The sequence below is a fragment of the Copadichromis virginalis genome, linkage group LG18 (assembly GCF_057382275.1).
Source record: "Copadichromis virginalis isolate Kocher_CV1m ecotype Utaka linkage group LG18, C_Virginalis_male_GT1.1, whole genome shotgun sequence".
In the NCBI taxonomy this organism is placed as follows: Eukaryota; Metazoa; Chordata; class Actinopteri; order Cichliformes; family Cichlidae; genus Copadichromis; species Copadichromis virginalis.
In genome coordinates, this window is record NC_140635.1 from 26,708,914 (window position 1) to 26,728,880 (window position 19,967).

General features: G+C 40.1%; 2 protein-coding genes across 2 annotated transcripts; one reads left to right on the top strand and one right to left on the bottom strand.

The window, feature by feature from the left end:
- Positions 1 to 160: 160 nt before the first annotated feature.
- Positions 161 to 19,963, bottom strand: cdc73 (cell division cycle 73, Paf1/RNA polymerase II complex component, homolog (S. cerevisiae)). The gene is made up of 17 exons (XM_085439433.1): positions 19,778 to 19,963; positions 19,000 to 19,105; positions 18,757 to 18,826; positions 18,552 to 18,614; positions 18,229 to 18,281; positions 17,681 to 17,769; positions 17,374 to 17,587; positions 14,279 to 14,377; positions 13,764 to 13,842; positions 12,958 to 13,022; positions 6,423 to 6,480; positions 4,595 to 4,630; positions 4,410 to 4,497; positions 3,886 to 4,047; positions 2,685 to 2,785; positions 1,155 to 1,296; positions 161 to 1,006 (listed from the first exon to the last, which is right to left on the bottom strand). Exons 1-17 carry the CDS (start codon positions 19,906 to 19,908, stop codon positions 970 to 972), a joined length of 1,593 nt encoding a protein of 530 aa, XP_085295559.1. The 5' UTR covers positions 19,909 to 19,963; the 3' UTR covers positions 161 to 969.
- LOC146688077 (beta-1,3-galactosyltransferase 2-like) lies at positions 10,915 to 13,836 on the top strand. Its single transcript, XM_085439432.1, has one exon. The coding sequence runs from the start codon at positions 10,972 to 10,974 to the stop codon at positions 12,244 to 12,246; it is 1,275 nt and encodes a 424-aa protein (XP_085295558.1). The 5' UTR covers positions 10,915 to 10,971; the 3' UTR covers positions 12,247 to 13,836.
- Positions 19,964 to 19,967: the final 4 nt, after the last annotated feature.

Sequence of the window (19,967 nt, forward strand, 5' to 3'; positions counted from 1 at the left end):
GTAAAACTGGAGAGATATTTTAGGGCTCAGCTGCATCTGTTTAGCCTCATTAACCACACAATGTATTTCAGGTGACATGGAGAAATGAAACTAACATTAAACTACTGAGATAGCAAATCAAATAAGCACTACCCACGTTCAGCAGACTGCACACAAGCACTTGTTTCTCAGAGGCTTTATTGTCTATTTTCATGTGATGTTTTAAAGCAATACTCTCCATAATTTCTCTCATCTAGCACAACACCAAAAAAAAGGAGTTTAACAAGGTCATTGCATGACCAAGACGTGTGCAGAGCTGTCAAAAACTGAACTAGGGATTGACTGCTTGACTGAGATCATTTTAACTGAGTGAGAGCAGAGGAGCAATCTAACATATGAACACATTTACCTGCACTCCCCTTTCTGCTCAAGGAGTTTTGGCTCTCACAGATTTGATCACATATGTACATTCAGACCACAAACACCCAAAATTTAAAAAAAAAAAAAAAAAAAAGAGAAGTGTAAAGAAAGTCTCTTCCTCAAACTCAGCACTTGCCTCAGTTGTACCCAGAGATTCTCACGTTTTCATCAGACTAAAACGCTCACATTTCCTGTTTACCGCTGACAAAAGGCAAGCATCTCCCTTTGAGCTCATGTTGCTTAGTATTGTGTTTTAATCATCTCCGCAGCATGTTACCTTTTATATAAAACTTATTTTGGTATTTGTCTTTAACTACCTGAAAACATTAGAAAACAATTACAACAAAAACACAAAAATCTCCTTTCTGATGTCCAAAGTAACAATTCCAGCAGACTGCATTAGGAGTCCTGGAGGAAGCCCTGGAATGATCGCTCCTCCTCTTCCTCTTAAAATGGGGATCATGTTGGAAGATGGATTGGCAGCTTGGATGAGGGAGTTGGACCAATTAGAAGGGGAAGGCTGACGAATTGATTTGTGGGATTTTCGGTGTCTGTGGCTGTGATCCTGGCTCAGAACCTGAGGTGAGATTTGTGTTTCACCATGTATCTGTTCACCAAGAAAGAAAAGGGAGCGAGGAAAAGAGTTTATTACAGAAAGTTTCGTTAACTACATATTAAAAACAAATAAAAAAGGTGCATCGAGGTGAAATTAAATTACATTAAGAAATTTAATTAAGTGCATAAAAATTAAGTACCTGTCAAGGGTCTCCCAAAAGCGCAGGAAGACGGGCCGGTCCAGATGGCGTCTGTGGCGGCTCAGCTCCAGGACGGTCACATCCCACTTTTGCACATTGGGATCAGTCGTTGCCTCATCGTATTTTAAATGAAAAGCTCGTACTGGAGGGGAAAATGCATTCATGCAACCGTAAGGATGTTTTTCAGTAATATCTCCTCAACGTCTTAGTTTATTCTACACATTCAACCCTCTGAATCCTTTTCCAACCTCATCTCTAAAATCCTGGAAGACACGGTGGCACCACAGCTCTAGTTAACAATAATTTCTACGAGCCATTTCAACGCGATTTCCGTTCTAGACAGACCACTGACATCCCTCCTGACATCACATGGCACTGTTCTCACCATCCTCATCCTCCTTGACCTCAGTGCTGCTTTGATACCACTTCCCACCCTCTTCTGTTAGAATGACGAGCCAGTGCTGGACTCCGGGACACAGCACGAGAATGGTTTACATCCTTCCTTTCTGACAGGATCTAGTTCAAGGCAAGACTGTACGCTCTCTATTAGCCTCGGTCACACATGGGGTCCCTAAAGGATCAGTACTGGACCCCCTGCTATTTATAAATGATCTCTTTCTTCTCAGAAATATAGTTTCATTTTTACGTTGACAACTCCTTTGCCCGTCCTTTCCTCATTACCTGCTCGCAAGCCGTCATGAAGTTATTTTATTGAATGAAAGGACACCCTATCTGATGTCTCTATAGATGGACAATACTCTCTTTGTCACCCACATCAAGTCCACCTAACATCTTCAGGCTACACACAAGTTCTAGTTCATGCCCTTGAACAGCATTCCAATAATCCATGCCTTTGGATTAATGGAATGCTATTCTCTCTGATCTCCACCCAAAACTTCTTAACTGGCTCCAAATTGTACAGAACTCTGCAGAGAGAATAATCACCCACACTTATCATATTACACCTATTCTCACCCAGCTTCACCGTCTCCCCATTTCCCAGAACATCCAATACAAGATTCTGCTCCTCACTTTCAAAGCTCTCCATGACCTGGCACCCTCATCTCCTCACACCTCTGCCCGTGCTCCACGCTCTCCTCACTGCTCCTCGCTTCAGACTTTAACACTAGAGGCTTTAGCTGAGACTCATCGTTGGAACTCACTGCCTCTAACTCCGTCAACCAAACTATGACACAGCTTAAAAGCACAGCGCAAAACCTACCTGTTAGTATCAGCATATCACCTATAACCATCAACGCCTTATGTTTTACATTTCTGAATCTCAAACTTAAATCTCTCTTTAATATTGATCTACTTGTTAATTTTATTGTTGTAAGGTAACACTGAGTGCTTTGAAAGGTGTCCACAGATAAATATGTCTACAACAGGCACAGAGTTCACAATTTGCTGATTCTTTGAATGAGTGGAAAACCAAACATCACGACTCCAACCATTTTTTACTGCTATCGTTTCAACACAGTGAAACTAAATAGACTAAATAGTCTATTTAGACTTCACAATATTACTTACTTTTGGCAAAAATGTCGACAGGAGAGCCGTCGGGCAGCAGCCACGGCCAGCCTTTGAACTGCCAGGCAGGACCCTGCACAAACACAGCCACCACTCGATCCCTGAAGGAAGAAACAGGCTTGTCAAAAAAAAAAAAAAAAAAAAAAAAAAAAAAAAAAACTGGATTAAACATTTCAGGGCTCTAGACTAACTTTTTGCCATGGGCGTACCGGTACGCCTAACTTTAAAAAGTTAGGCGTACCGGCACAAAAGTTAGGCGCACACAAATTTTATAATAATTTATATAATATAATGTGTTTTTCTGGATACACTGTGCTTTTTCAGCATTCAAAGATTGATGACACCGTGTCAGAGCACTGGCTATGAATTTCAGAAGGATCAGGCCTCATCAGAGAGGTCCCGCCCCTTACTATCTCTCGTTGGTTTAGTCCACGATAGGGGCATTATATGTGTCTGTTGTTGGAAGGTTGCAGATTTTTATTTTTTTTTTGCTAACCGAACATTTGGTCGCACAGGTGCAACCAAATATTTTTTTTTTAGTCGCACCACTGAAAAATATGGTCGCATTTGCGACCAAATTGGTCACACTCTAGAGCCCTGCATTTAAAGAAGGTGCAATAAGCTGTAAACACATTCACTGAACACTGCAGCAGAGGGCAAGGATCTCAGGTATCATTAATATGACAATATGTGTTTTCCTGATGTTGGATTTACAACCAAGGATGCCCGATGCTGAAATTCTTGATCGGCTGTAGGTCAAGTGGAGTGGTTCGGAAAACTGGTGGACTGATCCTCGGCTCCACATGTCCTTGGGCAAGTACCAGTAATGTGCTATATATGCCAATACCAGTGGGTGTTATACATGGGCTTAAGACTTGCTCCAGCAGAAGTGAGGAAGAGGAAACACACACCTCTCCCCCCCATTTCCCTCTGAAATTATTCAACAATCGGCCAGTACTGTGTACCCATTATATGATAACTCAGACTCTGAAACATAATCATCTTGTGGTTTCAACACAGGCTGCATGCATAATAATGAGTCATATTTGCTAAACACTCAAATATCCCCGTTAACAGCTGAGTCATCTGATGAATGGTCATTTCATGATAAAGGTACAGAGGGGAGTACAGGCTTGTTGTTTCCATAGTGTTCCTGTATGGTGTAAAATGCTAATATAACTGAGAAAATACATATACTGACCAATCCTGGGGAGCCAGTTTGAGCGGCTGATCGATGACGCGGTACGGCACGGTGACACTCAGTGTTGTGCCACCAGGCTGGATCTGGTCTTTGCGCCTCTGTAGCAGAACCTCATTGTCCCGCGGGATGCCCTGCTTCTTCTTCTCTTCTGATGTGATAAACCTGGTACAGGCCAGAGTCTGGAAGTCATTTCACTGCTGCTCCTTAGGGTACAATTTTTACCTTTCTTGCCAACACTGCCCATTTTGCAGAGGTGCCAACATTAAATCCAGTCATTAAACCTCCAAACAGTTGTTGCTCTATGGCAACGACCACAGACAGTCACCGCTGGCACGCCAAGCTCTTTTTCAATCTCTGCCCTAAACTTAGTGTTGAGCAACTTGACAAAAAAAAAAAAAAATCCACTACTGCGTGTCTGAAGAACATCAACCGCCAAATAACATCAATGCATGGAAGACAGTGCAGTTGATTCATTATGTGAACACTTTAGAGAAAGAAGAAGGGCACTAATGATTTGTACTTACTTCAGATCCTGCAGGAGATCCTTAGCATTGAGCATTGTGATGAGGGAGGTGGTGGCAGCAGGGATGATGATGATTGGTGTTCGGGATCCTGTGGAGAAAGCCACATTAAAAATGGTTTAAAACTACAGCTCAGTTGGTCAGTACTACTAAAAAACAGTGATTAACTCTGATCAAATGTGATGTACCTTTCTTCTGGTTTGGTGGAGGTCTGGCTTGTGAAACTAGAGAGAAAACAGTTAAAAGAATATATTTTTAAATAAATACAAACACGAATGTGGATATTGAGTCCAAAGACAAGAACAACAATCCTCAGTAAAACTGCTTCCTATGCGTCAAGTATTTGTTAAGTCACTTCCTTGACAAGAAATTTTCTTCATAAGCTCTAACAATAGTAAGACTTAAAATATCCAACGACTGAACGAACATCACTAAACCTGAACACAGAAAGGGTTTTTTTTTTTTTTTGGAATTTATCCTTAAAAACTGTTTGGAAAAGGGGAGGTACTTCCACATGATAGTTGGAAGAATCTGGTGTCTATCAGTATACCTAATGCTAACTTTAACCAATGAAATAAATGAACCCTTTAGGTCCAAAAGGGGAAAAAGAAAAAAGAAAAGAAAACGGAAACCCGACTTTGCCTCTTAAAGCTTGCATACACGGAGTGTGTCAAATGATAAAAAAAAAGAAAAAGTGTTAGACTAAAAATACATGTAGCCGATTCTCCAAGTTCCCCATTTCATCAAACTGTGGTTCAGTTTCATGATGTTTAAGTTGGGACCTTGTTTAAAATCTAAGTAAGAACAGAATTTGCCATCAACCCATATTTCAATTACATCAAGTATTGAATCCTACATCAGACAGCACATGATCTGGTCTGCACTGGTGTTGAAAGAGGAGAGGATGCATTCGGTTTTTAATTTACATTTTATTGTGTCCCAACATTTTTGGAATTGGGGTTGTGGATTTGCATAAACTCTGCAATGTGTTAAAGTAATAAATATCTACCAACCGGCTGAAGCAGCTGGAGATAAAACTGAAAGCAACACAAATGCATAAATCCCATGTGAAATACCACCATGGAGTGAGCAACTGGAGAACCGTTAGATAGTTTATAAAAGTAGTGGCAAAAATTAAAGAAAGACCACTAAATATATTTAAACGTTTAGTCTTTTGCTAATTGGAGTATAATTAAATAAAGCAGAAAAGACAGTTTTTGTCAGACTTGCAGTCACACTCAAAGACAAAGTTTTAGCTTAAAACCTCTGCTGCAGGTCAAATGGGTCAAACTGGTTCTACTTCTTATTTCTTCCACACATGCAATGGGAAGTTGCTAAGCGTTTGTAGAAGAGTCAAACAAACATGTGATTCTTCTCTACAGACAAAAGGTTATTTTAGCGATGCAGCTTCATTCAGAAATCATGTGAATATTCTTTTCTTTTTTTATTAGTACAGTCATGTGTCTAAATGCCACGCCTGGAAACAGTCGACGTTGTGAATAAAAGAAATACCGTTATTATTACACAACGCTCTGATACAGTCCCTTTAGAAATTGCTGGTAAGAGACCCGAGTGACTGATATATGAAAAGAGCTGATCAACACATACTAACAGGCAGTGTTGGGAGCACTGAAAACTGAAAACAGTCATGATGTGACTACGTCAGGATTTGGGAGGAGGACAAAAAAAAAAAAAAATGACAGAATCAATTTACGGTAACCCTTGAGAAATGAATGAAAAAGGAACTAGCCCAGGCTCAGCTGGAGCATGTACAGACTATAGGGTGTTTTTAGCGGTTTTCCCTTGCTATATGAAAAATAAGGCACAGAAAAGAATATTGTAGTAGTACAGAGTGCAAGTCTGTCTTTGTTAAAAACATCACTCCAGTACAAACTCTCAAACAGAAACAGTCCTTACACTCTGTGGCACGATGGGCAAAAACTAAAAAAAAGGTTTTTACTCTGTATTTATTCTTTATGCATGATTAAACATGAACATTTAGAATTCAACACTAACCTGGACGAGGTACAGGCTGCAGTGCAGGGGTCTGGGCCTTTCGAGCAGATGCTCCTTCCTAGAAAACAAGCAACACCTCAAGATTAAAAATACAAGGTTATATACAGTCCCATCATACAGTGTCTTCAGAAACTTCTGATGTTAACAAGAAATATAAAAATTGTGCAGCTTCGATTGTTGTGCCCAACAGGCCACTTGAAATAAAATTGTTCAAGGTGTTTCATCAGTGAAATAACTGAACAGTGTTGAATATTTAGGCTTAGATAGCCACCCAGCAGGAGCAGCTGCTCTTGAAGCAGCTGGTAGTCATCCTTATCGTGATCTGTTATTTGTTTTCTAAAGTTTTCAGCATTTTAACACAACTACAATCAACCAACAGTTAAATATTAGTGGGCATCAAGTATCAAATATACTCCAACTCCTCTGATCTGCAAGGTAACGTCTAACTGAAGCTCTACAACAAAGTGTGTCATTTACAGATAAATTGCATGTCTGGAGCTCATCTGCTTGAACTGAATGTGGGTTAATGTTAACTAGAAGGCCCCATCTGAGTGCGAGTGCAAGTTCCTTAAACCTCTCAAATGCTAATTACACTGCTGTAGTTTTGCTTAGCACTAGTATTTGTTTGTTCACAAGTTACCCTTGTGAAAGAGAGCTAAACTTGTCAGGGCTAACCTACAAAACAAGACAGATAGCTGCTTTACTGACCTCACAAGGGAAATGTGGGTGTTAGAACAGAAACATAAAAAGTAAAAATAGTAGAGACCGCATTAAACAAAGAAATACACGATAAAAGCCTTATGCAGGAATTTATAGTTATAGCAGTGATTAAAAACAAAAAAGTAAAAATGTAGTTAAAAACAGTAATAGTAAGACTGACATTGCCTGAGAGAAAAGTGAAAATTGCATTAATTTATATGTACATTACATAAAAAAAAGCAAATTAAAAAAACAAACAAACAAACAGCTGAATGAAGGTTTAATACAAAGTACATTTGGGATTTTATGCCTGACAGGTGTGTTCACCTGTCACAGCATGAAGAGTTTTAAACACAGCTTTATAGAGAACAGTAGGAATGATTTCCTCAAGGGTTCTTTGTGGCAGTGAGGTTGAATCAGTCTGAGGGAGAAATGTGGAGCGGAGCAGGTGTGATGGGTGATAACTGTACATTAAAGCATAGCTTACAATAAATCGATCTATTCTGTAATTCAATCTGCACCACCACTGTACTAAGCTATGGCAAAGGCCTATATGTTTAGATGAAACCAGAAAAAAGAAACATAAAAGTCCAACATGCAAAAGTTAGTGGAGTCAAACTTTCTCACAGGATGAGAAAACTGTGATTATGTTGTAAAATTCAGAAATGGGATTTCTACTGCTGGAACAGTCATAAAAACATAACGGTCACTTACAATTTTAGTTCACGCTTCAGCAACAGTACTTATGCCGGCATTTTCAGTCATCTCTGTGCCTTTGTGCTGCTAAGAATCACAGTTGTGGTTTGTCACCTGAAAAGTCACCGTTTTTTTATTTTTCTGTCATTACCAGACACAAATAAAATATATGTATTGTAACATGGGCAAAGACGCGAAATATTAGATTTAGTGAGCTTAGTGTAAAGATAATTTTAATTAACTATATGCAAGACGTTTGTGTGAGATGACAGCTGGGGGTGACAGACTGCTGGGGTCTGGGTGGTAATGTCCACTGTTTTTCAGTCAACAACATGTAAGCTGATGTTTGCCACTTTTAAATCAGCGACCCTCTAAGATTTGTGGAAGTGTGTACACAATGACCTCTCTTCCCTTTTCTCACAGCATGCCAATTGAGACAATGGTTTATTCCTCATTCCTCAGAGTGGGTGTGAATACAAATAGGTCAGTAGCCCAACCCCCTCCCCTTTAACAGAGCAGGCAGCAACAGCAGCAAAGACGGCGTGACGTGGTGAGAGAGCGTAATGCCACCGAGCCTAGAGCTGCCTTTCAGAGCGAGCTCACAACTCACAGCTCTTCCTTCCGTTCATCTTCCTCCTCCCCCGTTGCTTTCATTCCTCTAGCTAGAAGGAGCAGTGTGTGAGAGGCAGCTGAATAGGGAGGGGGGATAAGCATAAAAACCGAAATCTGAACGATCTGAGAAACACAGTGGACAGCGGGCATGTGAATCAAAGAGGAAGAACAAGAGGAAACTAGGATAAGCACAGAAAGGGGGAGCAAAGCTGAACGGAGACATGTAGGCTTATTTATCATTCAGATGTGAATCCCATCTCTGCGTGCCTGCTTTGATATACACAACATGACAGCGGGGACAGTAAAAGGACCCAGGGCTGCAGCTTACTGTCAACTACCGTGTCTGCTCTCTCTTCGGCCATGAGCAAAAGAAGCAGCACACCACAGCTAAAATCAAGCCTCTAGGGACAATGCGCCAAGGCAGATTGAGAGACTGCAACACCGGAGCGCTCAAACATGCTCTTGCCAGGCATGCACGCATGAACTAGCAGCACATTTGTGCACGCATGAGGCAAAAAGCTAGGATTACCTGGAAAAATTAATTTCCCTGGACTGACTACAGAAACCTTACCAGCCAAAGAAGAGGACAATTTGACATATGCTGCAGGAAAAAAAAAAAAAAAAAAAAAGTGAGGACATGGGGCTGTGTGCATTTATGATGTGGCCAAAAGCACCGCAGGAACAGAGACCGAGAGGCCAGTCGGAATGTGTGAAGACTAATTTATCCAGCAGCGATGAATACCACAGAGACAAGTTTTTAGACTAAAAAAGGTGAGTTTATGTTGTGAAGAATTGAAAATACAGACGAACATCGACATAAAAACAGTCATAACAGATGACTGATATAATTCACTCCTCTGGTTGTGGTTTAACTTACAGGATGTAAAGGGTGTGTCTTTCTAAAGGGAGAAAAACTTATTTCTACTGAAGCATGCAACAGTGGAGAGAATTTAAACTCTCTCAAAGTCCTCTCTGTTATGTTAGGCTCCTTTGTTTTGTAATTTTCTTAAAAAAAAGAAAGAAAACTCATCTGCAAAAACTACACCGTCTGTTGACATTCTACAATTAGCCACAACTAGCATTCTAGCATTATTACCGTATTTCCCGGACTACAAAGCGCACCTGAATATTAGCCGCACAAGCTAAAATCAGGGGAAAATCCTGTTTTGTACATACATTAGCCGCACCTGACTAAAAGCCGCAGGTGTTTCAATATTGACTTATCATATGTAAGAGAATATGCACAAAGCGAATTGTCAGGAAAGAGATGGCTGTTTGGAGACACACCCCTTTTATTAATATTTTGAAAAACAAGTTATGGGTACATATTTGCACATGTGCTGTGCTTCATAAATGAGTAACAAATGTAGTACATAACAGTAACCTACAGCACACCAGAAAAATAGATTCGGACTACCTTTTAGGCTCAGGTGCAGTGACATGGCTTTAACAAGAAGAAAAGTCAGTCATTCACCACCATCTTCCTGCGCACTAAAACCACCAAAGTCCTCTTCTCCAGTGTCGGAAACGAACAGGCTCAGGATGGCTTCGTCATCCACTCTCAGCTTCTTTCCTTCGTTGTCACTTTCAAATCCAAAGATAATCCTCATTGTCATTGTCAGTGTCGGAGTCGAACACCCTCTGAAGGGCCGTGGCGGTGTCCTCCTCTTCATCATGCAGCAGTCCAGCCCTTCGAAATCCGTTGGTGATCGTGGATGTTTGCACACTTTTCCACGCTGTCAGAATCCACCGGTAGAGTTGAGCACAACTTGCTTTTCGCAAGTTTATCGCCGCTCATCATCCACGACTCCCGCTGAACGCGTAGCGCTACTTTGAAGTTTGTTTTTCGCGCTACTTGTACGGCACTATGTTGCCTGGCGGATGGACATGTGACCAACATACCACTCTTGAACCCCGATCCTTCCGCCAGGCAACGTAGTGCCGTACAACAGCGGAACAAACAAAACAAATCGTCTTACGATATGACAAAAATCATGGACAATCTATAGAAAAGCCGCACCTGACTAAAAGCCGCAGGGTTCAAAGCTTGTGCAAAAAGTAGCGGCTTATAGCCCGACAATTACGGTACATGAAAACTAAAACCAAACGAGTGTGGTAGAGGAAGACGTCAAAGCAGGTAATTTGTAGATTTTAATGTCGATATAAAAGCCTACGAACTATATTTAGACTATAGAAATGTACCCTCATTACATTAATATGATATCAAATATGTTTAAAAACAACAGGATGGGCCAATCAAGTTGTGTATTTCTCCAAATCAAGAAATGAAAACGTGCTCACCAGATTGCTGCAAAGTTTTCTTAACTTGGCTGGTATTTACAAGCTTATTTACTGTAAACTGCAGCCTTATCAGAATGAAAACTGTGAGTATAATTTCGTTTTTCACAATGAAAATGTATACTCTTCTTTCCACTGTCTCCTAGGCCATCACTGGGTATCAACAAAGTGATTTATATTACTGAAACCCTGCTGACAACTGGATTGAAGCGTAACAACTGTCAAGACTAGAAGTGTCGACACCATGCAGTGGAAACGACGCCACTGCTGTAAACACACAGCTAAACTTCTGTATCTGCTCTCTCTGCTGGGTGTGCTGTTCTTTCTAGTCCACCAGGTGTGGCTGCCGAGGCTCACTGGTATGCCATGGTGGAGAGGGCATCCTCTGGTGTATGGAGGTGGAGCAGCTCACACCACCAAAGCCAAATGGAACACAAGCACCCGCCATTCACAGTGGAGGTTCGTCATCATTCCTCAACAGACTTTCAAGGCTGACGCCAACATCAGCTCCCGTGAAAATCAGGGAGTTTACCCAACTCAACCAGACCCAAATTTTCAGAACGTTCTGGCAGCAAACACAAGCCAAAGAGACGACGCAGACCTCAGCGCCGTGATAACCCACGGACCGTACCCTTACATCATTAACGAGCCTGATAAATGTGCAGACAACACAGCTGCGCCATTTCTGGTGTTGCTGATTGCCACTGAAGCTCGGCAGGTGGAGGCGAGGAATGCTATACGGCAGACGTGGGGGAACGAGAGTGTTGCTCCAGCTCTGGGATTTATCCGGCTCTTTCTGCTGGGGAAAAAAGATGGAGAACTGGGACTTCTACAACAAAGGATGCTAGAAGCAGAGAGCCGGAGGCATCATGATATCATTCAGCAGGACTTCCTGGATTCTTACAAAAACCTCACCATAAAGACACTGATGGGACTAAACTGGGTTGCAATGCACTGTCCGCACACCAGCTACGTCATGAAGACAGACAGCGACATGTTCGTCAACACAGAGTACCTCATTTTTAAGCTGCTCAGGCCTGAACTGGAGCCCAGGAGGAACTACTTCACAGGAAACAACATGAGAGGCTACGCACCCAACCGAAATAAAAACAGCAAGTGGTACATGCCCCCGGAGCTGTACCCAGGTGACAAGTATCCCACCTTTTGCTCTGGGACTGGTTACGTCTTTTCTGGGGATCTCGCAAGGAAAATCTATCAAGTGTCTTTACGTATCCGCCATCTGCATCTGGAGGACGTGTTTGTGGGAATATGTCTGGCCAGCCTCGGAATCGAACCCACGCCACCACCAAATGAGTTCTTATTCAACCACTGGCGAGTATCTTACTCCAGCTGCAAGTACAGCCATCTGATAACATCACATGGGTTTCATCCCAATGAGCTCCTGAAATACTGGCATCACCTTCAGAGCAACAAGCGAAACGCCTGCATCAACGCATTTAAAGAGAGAGCAGGCAGGACACACTTACACAGAGTGACTGGAGAGAAATCAGCTGAGTGAAAGGACACTGTTACACTCACATGCTCACTGTTAAAAATAAAATAAATAAATAAATAAAAACAAAATAAAAAGAGATTTATATCTCAGCACATCCTCTTTTTTGAACTTCATATCAAGGGACTTTACTTATAATCCAAACCCACTTTATCCACAACACAAAATGTGCATAAATGTTGGAAATGTAAAAATCAAATCAAGTGCTCTAGCCAACTTTGTACAAAAGAGATAAGAACTATTTCTACGTCTGAGTCAAACTACTGGAGTTTTATTTTATGAAAGAACACGCTGTGCTTCACTGTACAGAAATAAAGTACTTTTTTGTAATAATCAGAGCTACTGTATGACTTTTAGATTTCTGAAGCAGACAGTGCAAGTAAACATCTCCACATATTAAACTGTCCAAGAAGTTATTTTGAAAAATGGCTGTGACAGGTGACGTGTAAGGATGCGACATCATTACCTACACAGAGGACATGTCTCCAGTTATCTGTACTTTGTGCTGAATTTCTTTGAAACAGTAAAATCTATTTAGAAAGAACAGCAGGCATCTGTTTTTCAAATGCTGTTACATACATAAGCACATTTAAAATGTGTTATTTAACTACTTGACAGACTTTATTACTCAACTTCCTGTGGAAAACCGTGCTTGTATACATGCGTCACAGGTTGAGGTTTTGGTTAGTAGTTATTGTGCAAAAAGTTATTTCTTACCGTCACTGACTTCAGGGTCATGCCGTGATACGTGCCCATAGTATCGATCTTGAAGCCCTCCGTTTCTAGGACAACAACATGCTATGAGTTGGAGCTCACTGGCTGAACAAAGAGGGTTTTTTTCTTTATAAGTATAATGAAATCTAATACCTGCATATTATGCAACGTGTTCGCCGCTTATAAGCCCAGATGTCCCAGTTTTACACTGGGACTTGAAAGCAGCTTACATTTGTGAATCTGTGTGAAGCTAGCAGCATTAAATTTGCCTTAAAATCTCAAGTGGGCATGTGACGTGGTCTGTGAGTATCAGGTGACTGGTGCTTACGCATTTATGGTTTTGTGAAGGACATGAGAGATGATTATTTTTAGATGTGTGCGCGCACAGAAATGTTTTTGAAAGAGAACATTATCTGATTCGTGAAGCTAAACTTAATAAAGTGTGCATAAATGATCATAAATGATCAGTATTTATTCAAGTTTGGATGAACGCATTTGTAAAATTGTTTCACGTGTGGTCAGATTGCTTGATATTTGTGTGTGTGTGGATTAAAGCACGTGCGTCTGAGTTCTCAAAAGTTACACACATATCATTGTACGCGTTTGTGAATCTTTAGTTTACGCTTGTGAATCATATCGCATGCATTTGTGGCAAATTTCTCTCCATACTCTGACCACATTTGTTTACTGATGCTGGGTTTAAATGTGGAAACTGTGGATCAGTGAACTTATATTAACTCAAACAAACAAGCACTCTTTTGCAAAAGGATTGATACTAAAATGATCAGTAAAGCATTTCTAAAACGCACCTTCTTTTCCCTTGAATCGCTCCTGATCGTATCTGTTATAGGCAGCTGGGACAGGTTGCTTGTTCCTTAGGGACGGGTCCTGGAAAAGATACGAAACAATAAATACCTGTATATACAAACACACCGCTCTTCAGTTTAAACTATAGTGGATTTGCAACTAACTCAAACACCTACAGACTATTTTTGCACACATAACTTTGGACAAATTCATTATAAGATGAATATATGTCAGTTTTAACTTTGATTTATTTATGAGATGCAAACGTAACAGGACTAACAGCTAATCAAATTAAAGGTGTGTGCTTATTCAACCAACAAATCATCAACTGGGTCTTAATCGTCCTTATTACTCCTGTATTTTCAAATTGTAAAGAAATTAATTTACAAAAAAAGTGTGATTAAGATCTAAACCATGTGCAAATAAACACTTAATAAAAAAGATTAAGGTCCAATAAAAAATAAAAAATAAAAATAACGTAACGTAATTTGTAGGAAGTGGATATTTGTCAGTTTACCGCTTGAGTTGTGTTCTGTGCTGGTCTCTGCTCCGGAGCTCGCCCTTCTTCTCGAGCTTTCACGGACTGAAGGATGGCAAAAATGTTTTTGGAAAAGTTCTGAAAAAGGAACAAAAATAGGTTGAGCAGGAGTCGTTTCCTTTTAAAAACAAAAACGAGACTTCCCTCACAGAAGAGATTCAATTAAAACACATTTAAAATGTACAAGTTATTAACTCATTCACTGCCATTGACGTCTATAGCCGTCAATGGCAGTGAATGAGTCAATGGGTTTAACTCATTCACTGCCAATGGCTGGCAGTGAATGAGTTAATTACTGTGTGCTGTTAAGTTAACAGTCTGTCTACATCTTTAGTTTGGTTTAGAAACGATGAGCGTCATGTGTGCGTATCATGCCCACTAGGGCTGGGCCATATTATACCGTTCACGGTAATACCGGTATAATGTTAGGCAACGATAGGAAAATGAAATATCGCGATAGAATGGGAGTAAAACGCGCATGCGCAGTGCCTTTGTTTTCATACGCACATGGCCGATTGTTGAGTGAAACAGATGAACCAGAATTGGTTTGTAAAAATGGTGCAACTTCCGTGATGTGGAACTGGTTTGGTGTTTGTCCGTCAGATACACAACAAAGCACATTTTTTTGCAGAACATGCAAGCGGCCGTTGTTATTGTCATATTTGTCGGACTAAGATGCTCTTAAATCTGGGAGTAATCTGGGTCCTAAACTCCGTATCTTCAGGTCAAACAACACTGCAGCATCACTTAGAGTTAAAAACTGTCTAAATTCTTTCATCTTTAATAAAACGATCAGAATTGCTGCTTTACCAGGTGTAACTATAAAGTTTAACTTCCAGGCATCCATGAAAACAAAAGTTATTACATTTAACGGAGTTAGAAGTTAGCAGGAAGCTAGCGGAAGTTAGCTCGCTAGTTTCGCTAGTTACCTAAGCATGATATTGCATGTTCTGACTGAGAAATTTCTGAAAAAATTCAAACGTACAGCTCTGCTATCACTTCCAACATAAATGAAGACAGGAAACTAAACAGCAGTGACGTTTGTAGGGTTACTGAAGTTGGGCTAGCTGGTATATAATGATGTGCTACGTGATCGCTAGCGACACAGCTATGTTAGCATAACATAAACAGTGAAGCTGGAGGACGAACACTAACACTTTTCCACTTATAAAAGTTAACGTGAAGGTTCTTCATGGTTAGAGACAAATGCAATCGCATGGCAGGATGCTGTAAACGGACCAAACTTCAGTCAGGAGAACAACTGAGATAATCCATCCACAATACGAGGTTAGTCATTAATATACTGCAACAACATGGGAATAGAACAGCTGCCAGAGAATTCAACATTAATGAATCAATGGTACAGAAGTGGAGGAAGCAAGAAGAATGAGTTTAATAAAGTTTGATATATCTGACTGCTTTGTTTCGCTTAATGTGCCTTATAATCCCGTGCACCTTATGGTCCGAAAAATGCGTACTGCACACTGCAGTTTAATGTTGCAAAGCACCTCTTTTTAACTTCAGTGGATATTATACATGGTTATGCTCAGGATATGTCAGCCCATTTCTACTGGAAATGCCTTTTGGTTAAACTTTCAGCAAGGAATTTGCATTTGCACTGTTACATTTTTATAAAGCTTTAATGTACATAAAAACCAGCTTCTTGTTTAAGTGAAAATAAATGGAAGGTTGTCTTTTTGCGCTAGTAATGTTGTGGAGTTGTATTTTGTCTCGCATCAATTATATCGTCGGTTATATCGTTATCGCAAATTTTCAAATATATATCGTGATAAATATTTTTGGCCATATCGCCCTGCTCTAATGCCCACCTCAGTACAGAATTTCCCAGGTTAAGTTTGAACTGTGAGCCAAGAAAACTGAAGTCTTTGCATGTAAACAACAAAAAGAACATTCAAATAGGAGCTCAAATTTCACTAGTTATGGTCCATTCGCTGTTGCATATAAACAACGCAGCAGGTTCATTAAATATGTACAATAATTAAAATCAATATTTTGCATGATTCTGCAATTTCTCTCCTAACAAGCGATCCATCCACAGAACAGATGTTCAGGTGGAATTCCAAGTTTTGCCCTCAGTGTCTACAAAGTGAGACAGCTGCCTTACTTTGAACATTTCATTAAAGAAAAAAAAATTTCAACGGCACAACTGGTGTGAAGGATTAGTTTCATTTAACTGTGAACTCTAAATTCTTGTTCATGAATATTTGGTTTTTGTTTAGATTTTTTATCATTTAATACTCTGGATATGCAGGAACACAATAAGAAAAATATTAAACATGTGGAATCTGAACAGGCATTCATACTTAACTGAATACTGTGCACTGTTACCTCCCTATCCCTATATCTCTCTCCAGTTAGACATAATGAGACACATTAAATAAATTAGTTTATCGAGCGACTGACAAAACAAATCTATTTAGCTTTAAAAAGGTTAAACTAAGATAAGATCAGATATCTGACAACCTTAAAACAAACAAAACAAAGATGGCTGGACTTTAAATAAGATGGTTTCGTTTTTGATAAGCCAAATTTAAACTGATAGGTGAGCACATCTTTTCAACAATCTGTAGTTATCAGTTAATTCCTAACATTTAAATTCAGCTTCTGCTGCCATCTAGTGGTTCACACTGGTCCATGTACTGGTACACATTTATGGTGCTTTCATGGCTGGGCCATTTGAATGTTTTCTCAACCCAATGCACTGTCTCTTAGGGTTCCGGAGGCTAATGTATAATTTAGACTTCTGTGGGAAATCTATGTCATAACTCACAAGGTAACTAGAAACCCCTTTTTATGTTCCAGGCCATTCAGTTATTTCTGCGTCGACCCAAGTTTTAGACAGACTTCTAGGGAGGTGCACGTCAGGTGATGGCGTAGGGTTAAAAGGGGTTTCTGGTTACATGATATGATACATCTGGCATTATAGTGTCAAGTCAATTACAATTCATTTATACAGCGCTAGTTGACAACACACTTGTCTTAAGGCTCTTGCTTCTGAAGGAAAGTTTCATTAGTTTCATCAGAAAACAGTCTGGCATAAAGTGTACACTAACCTTTCCAGTGCTCTGGAGAATGGTTGTCCTAGTCCTCCAGACCCGCTCTCTGCTAACAATATCCCTGGTGACATCCACTTCTGCATCCACAAAGCTTCTCTGCTTCAGTGTTATGTCATCATCGAGATCTGTTTTGATAGTTGAACGCTTCTTTGCCATAATCTTTGCTTTAATGGCTGCAATTTTTTCCACAGACATGGCCTCAGACAGTGATCTGGAAGACAGGGACAAACGTTTTGATAAGCTGAACTATCTGTTAGGAGGAACTGGTAATCAGAATAAGGAAAAGCTCATAACCTGATCATACCTGATCTGTTCAATCTGCACGATGCCTTCTTTATGGCCCTCCAGACGGGCAGCCAGACGCTCCTTGTCCAGACGCACACGTTCCTCATCCTTGAGATTGAAAGCAGTTTTCACATTATTAGCAAATTGCAGGATAAAAAATGATATATCAAAAACCTTTAACTGCCCACACTGCTGAAATTTGTAAAAGTTAAAATACTCACTGTGTCACCTGCATGCATGACACAGTTACCCATTTATATTCAGTTACACTAAACACTGAAGAATATTTAATGAGCTGCGTTTCCCACTATTTAGTTTACTAAGTTAATTCATTTAAATATTTTCCTAATGGAATTATTTTTAAAAATGAATTATTATCATCATCATGATTAGTAGTGGTAGTATTTTCAGGTGTTGGGAGTGGTCCACATTTATTACAGTAAGAATATGTAAACAAATTCAATGTTAAGTATGTCAGAATAGGAAAACTGTGATTTCTGTGTCCTGTGTGATACCACACAGAAAACAACATGAGCCACATGTGACAGCTGAAGTAACATAATTTACCTCAACTCTTGGTTTTTTGGCTTCAGAGGATGCCTCATCAGCTGCTCTTTTAACTAAAAAACAAAACAAAAAAACAAACAACAATAGCAAAGAAAGAAAAACAAACAAAAAACATTGTATCACTATGCAAAACAAATTCCTTCATCCCACCTTCCTTTATTTCACTTATGCAAAATTGTTTTTGTAAAAATAGGACAGTGTATGTTGCATCACTGGTATCAGCTCTAGCAGTTATAAGTAGTAATTATTCCTGAAATTTACATTTCAGGATTAAGTTATGAAACTAAACTCCACATCATGTTGTAAAAATGTTGTTACTTTACCTTGTGTCCGGCTTTGCAGACCTATTTCTATGGGCGCACTTCTGTCGATGCTCGTTGACGTGGCTGCAAATGGACAAAAACAACATTTGAAGCAAATTTTCAGGGAACCAAAACCTGGAAGAAATCATTACAATTTTGGAAAATGCCAAAGGCTGTACTAGATGCCACAAAACACCCCCATCCTCAGCGCCCAAGCGCTACTTACAGCTCTCGCCATTAAGATATGACAGCAAGCCCTTTCGATCAGGTCGTCTGACAACAGGGATGTTCTCTGTCTATAAACAACACACAATCATAAAAGTCAACACTCTTTAAAGTTTACAAGATGCTGCATGTATGACAAAATGTGGGCTGGAATCAGGGGTGTCTCAAACAACACGTTGGTAAGCAATGAAGGATTGATACTGACAGATTTTGGGCTGTTTCATATGAACTCCAGAGCACTTACTGCAGCTCTTCGCACATAGGATGGATGCGGCAGGTGCACATTGTTGAGCAAGAACAAGATAGAGTCCAAGGTATAGTACTCTTTGGGCTGCCCCTCTTTACCAGTACTAAAGATCAAAACAAGCACAAAACATTTTTGAAAAAGCATGCAAGTGTCCAGTTTTACAACTAACAAACTTTAAGTGAATTACTGCGTGAAGCACACTTAAAGTGGTTTGATGTGAACCGCATTAAAGCTTGAATATAAAGCCAAAGTTACTTTATCAACCACTGTCAACAATTCTCCTGCTAGCTAAAGCACTGCTAGTTGCAACTTTAATTTCTGCGTCACATGCACAAAGTTTGGTTTTTGCACGGTGAAGAAAGACGTTTATAGTCATGACTGTAGGGACTAAAAGAGAAAACAAACAAACACACAGGTGTTTCAACTCGACTCTCTGAATCTCTGTCTCCGTGAAACAACTCGCTCGCTAGCTAGCGTCCATGATTAATTAGCATTACACAACACTACAAGTTTGGCTGAACCCCTCGCGAGGTAAGTTTAAAAGACATACATTGGCTTTCATGGAAGCTAGTAAAATTGGCTCTATAGTCTATGGAAGAGACCTCCCTGATGCACTAACAACAATTAAAAGGGTGCTTTAACTTTTGAGGAAAGTAGCTGGGTTAGCATTTCGTAGCTAGCGAGCCTTCCGTCGTTACTAGCAGCACAAGGCACAGATGAGCATCAGCTGCAGGCCTACTGAAGCACTTTGTAGATGTTATTAGCACTGACATACCCCCAGATTATGTAGTTGGTCTTGACATTCTTCGGCCAGGAGAACTCCCCAAATATAACTTCATCTCCTTTAGCAACAATCTCCTTTTTCTGGATGTTATACTGACGAAGAACACTCAACACATCCGCCATCTTCAGTTGTATGTGTGTAGTGTGTTTGCAAGGCCCCCAGTTATCAACATCGTGCGGCC

What these genes read in the sequence shown, in the direction of transcription:
- LOC146688077 (XM_085439432.1), top strand. Translation starts at nt 10,972, where the DNA reads ATGCAGTGGAAACGACGCCACTGCTGTAAACACACAGCTAAACTTCTG.
- cdc73 (XM_085439433.1), bottom strand. Translation starts at nt 19,908, where the DNA reads ATGGCGGATGTGTTGAGTGTTCTTCGTCAGTATAACATCCAGAAAAAG. An exon ending in CACAGAACACAACTCAAGCG is followed by an intron (nt 13,843 to 14,278) that starts GTAAACTGACAA and finishes TATCTTTTCCAG; the next exon opens with GACCCGTCCCTAAGGAACAA. An exon ending in AAACTGGCTCCCCAGGATTG is followed by an intron (nt 2,786 to 3,885) that starts GTCAGTATATGT and finishes TTCTTCCTTCAG; the next exon opens with GGATCGAGTGGTGGCTGTGT.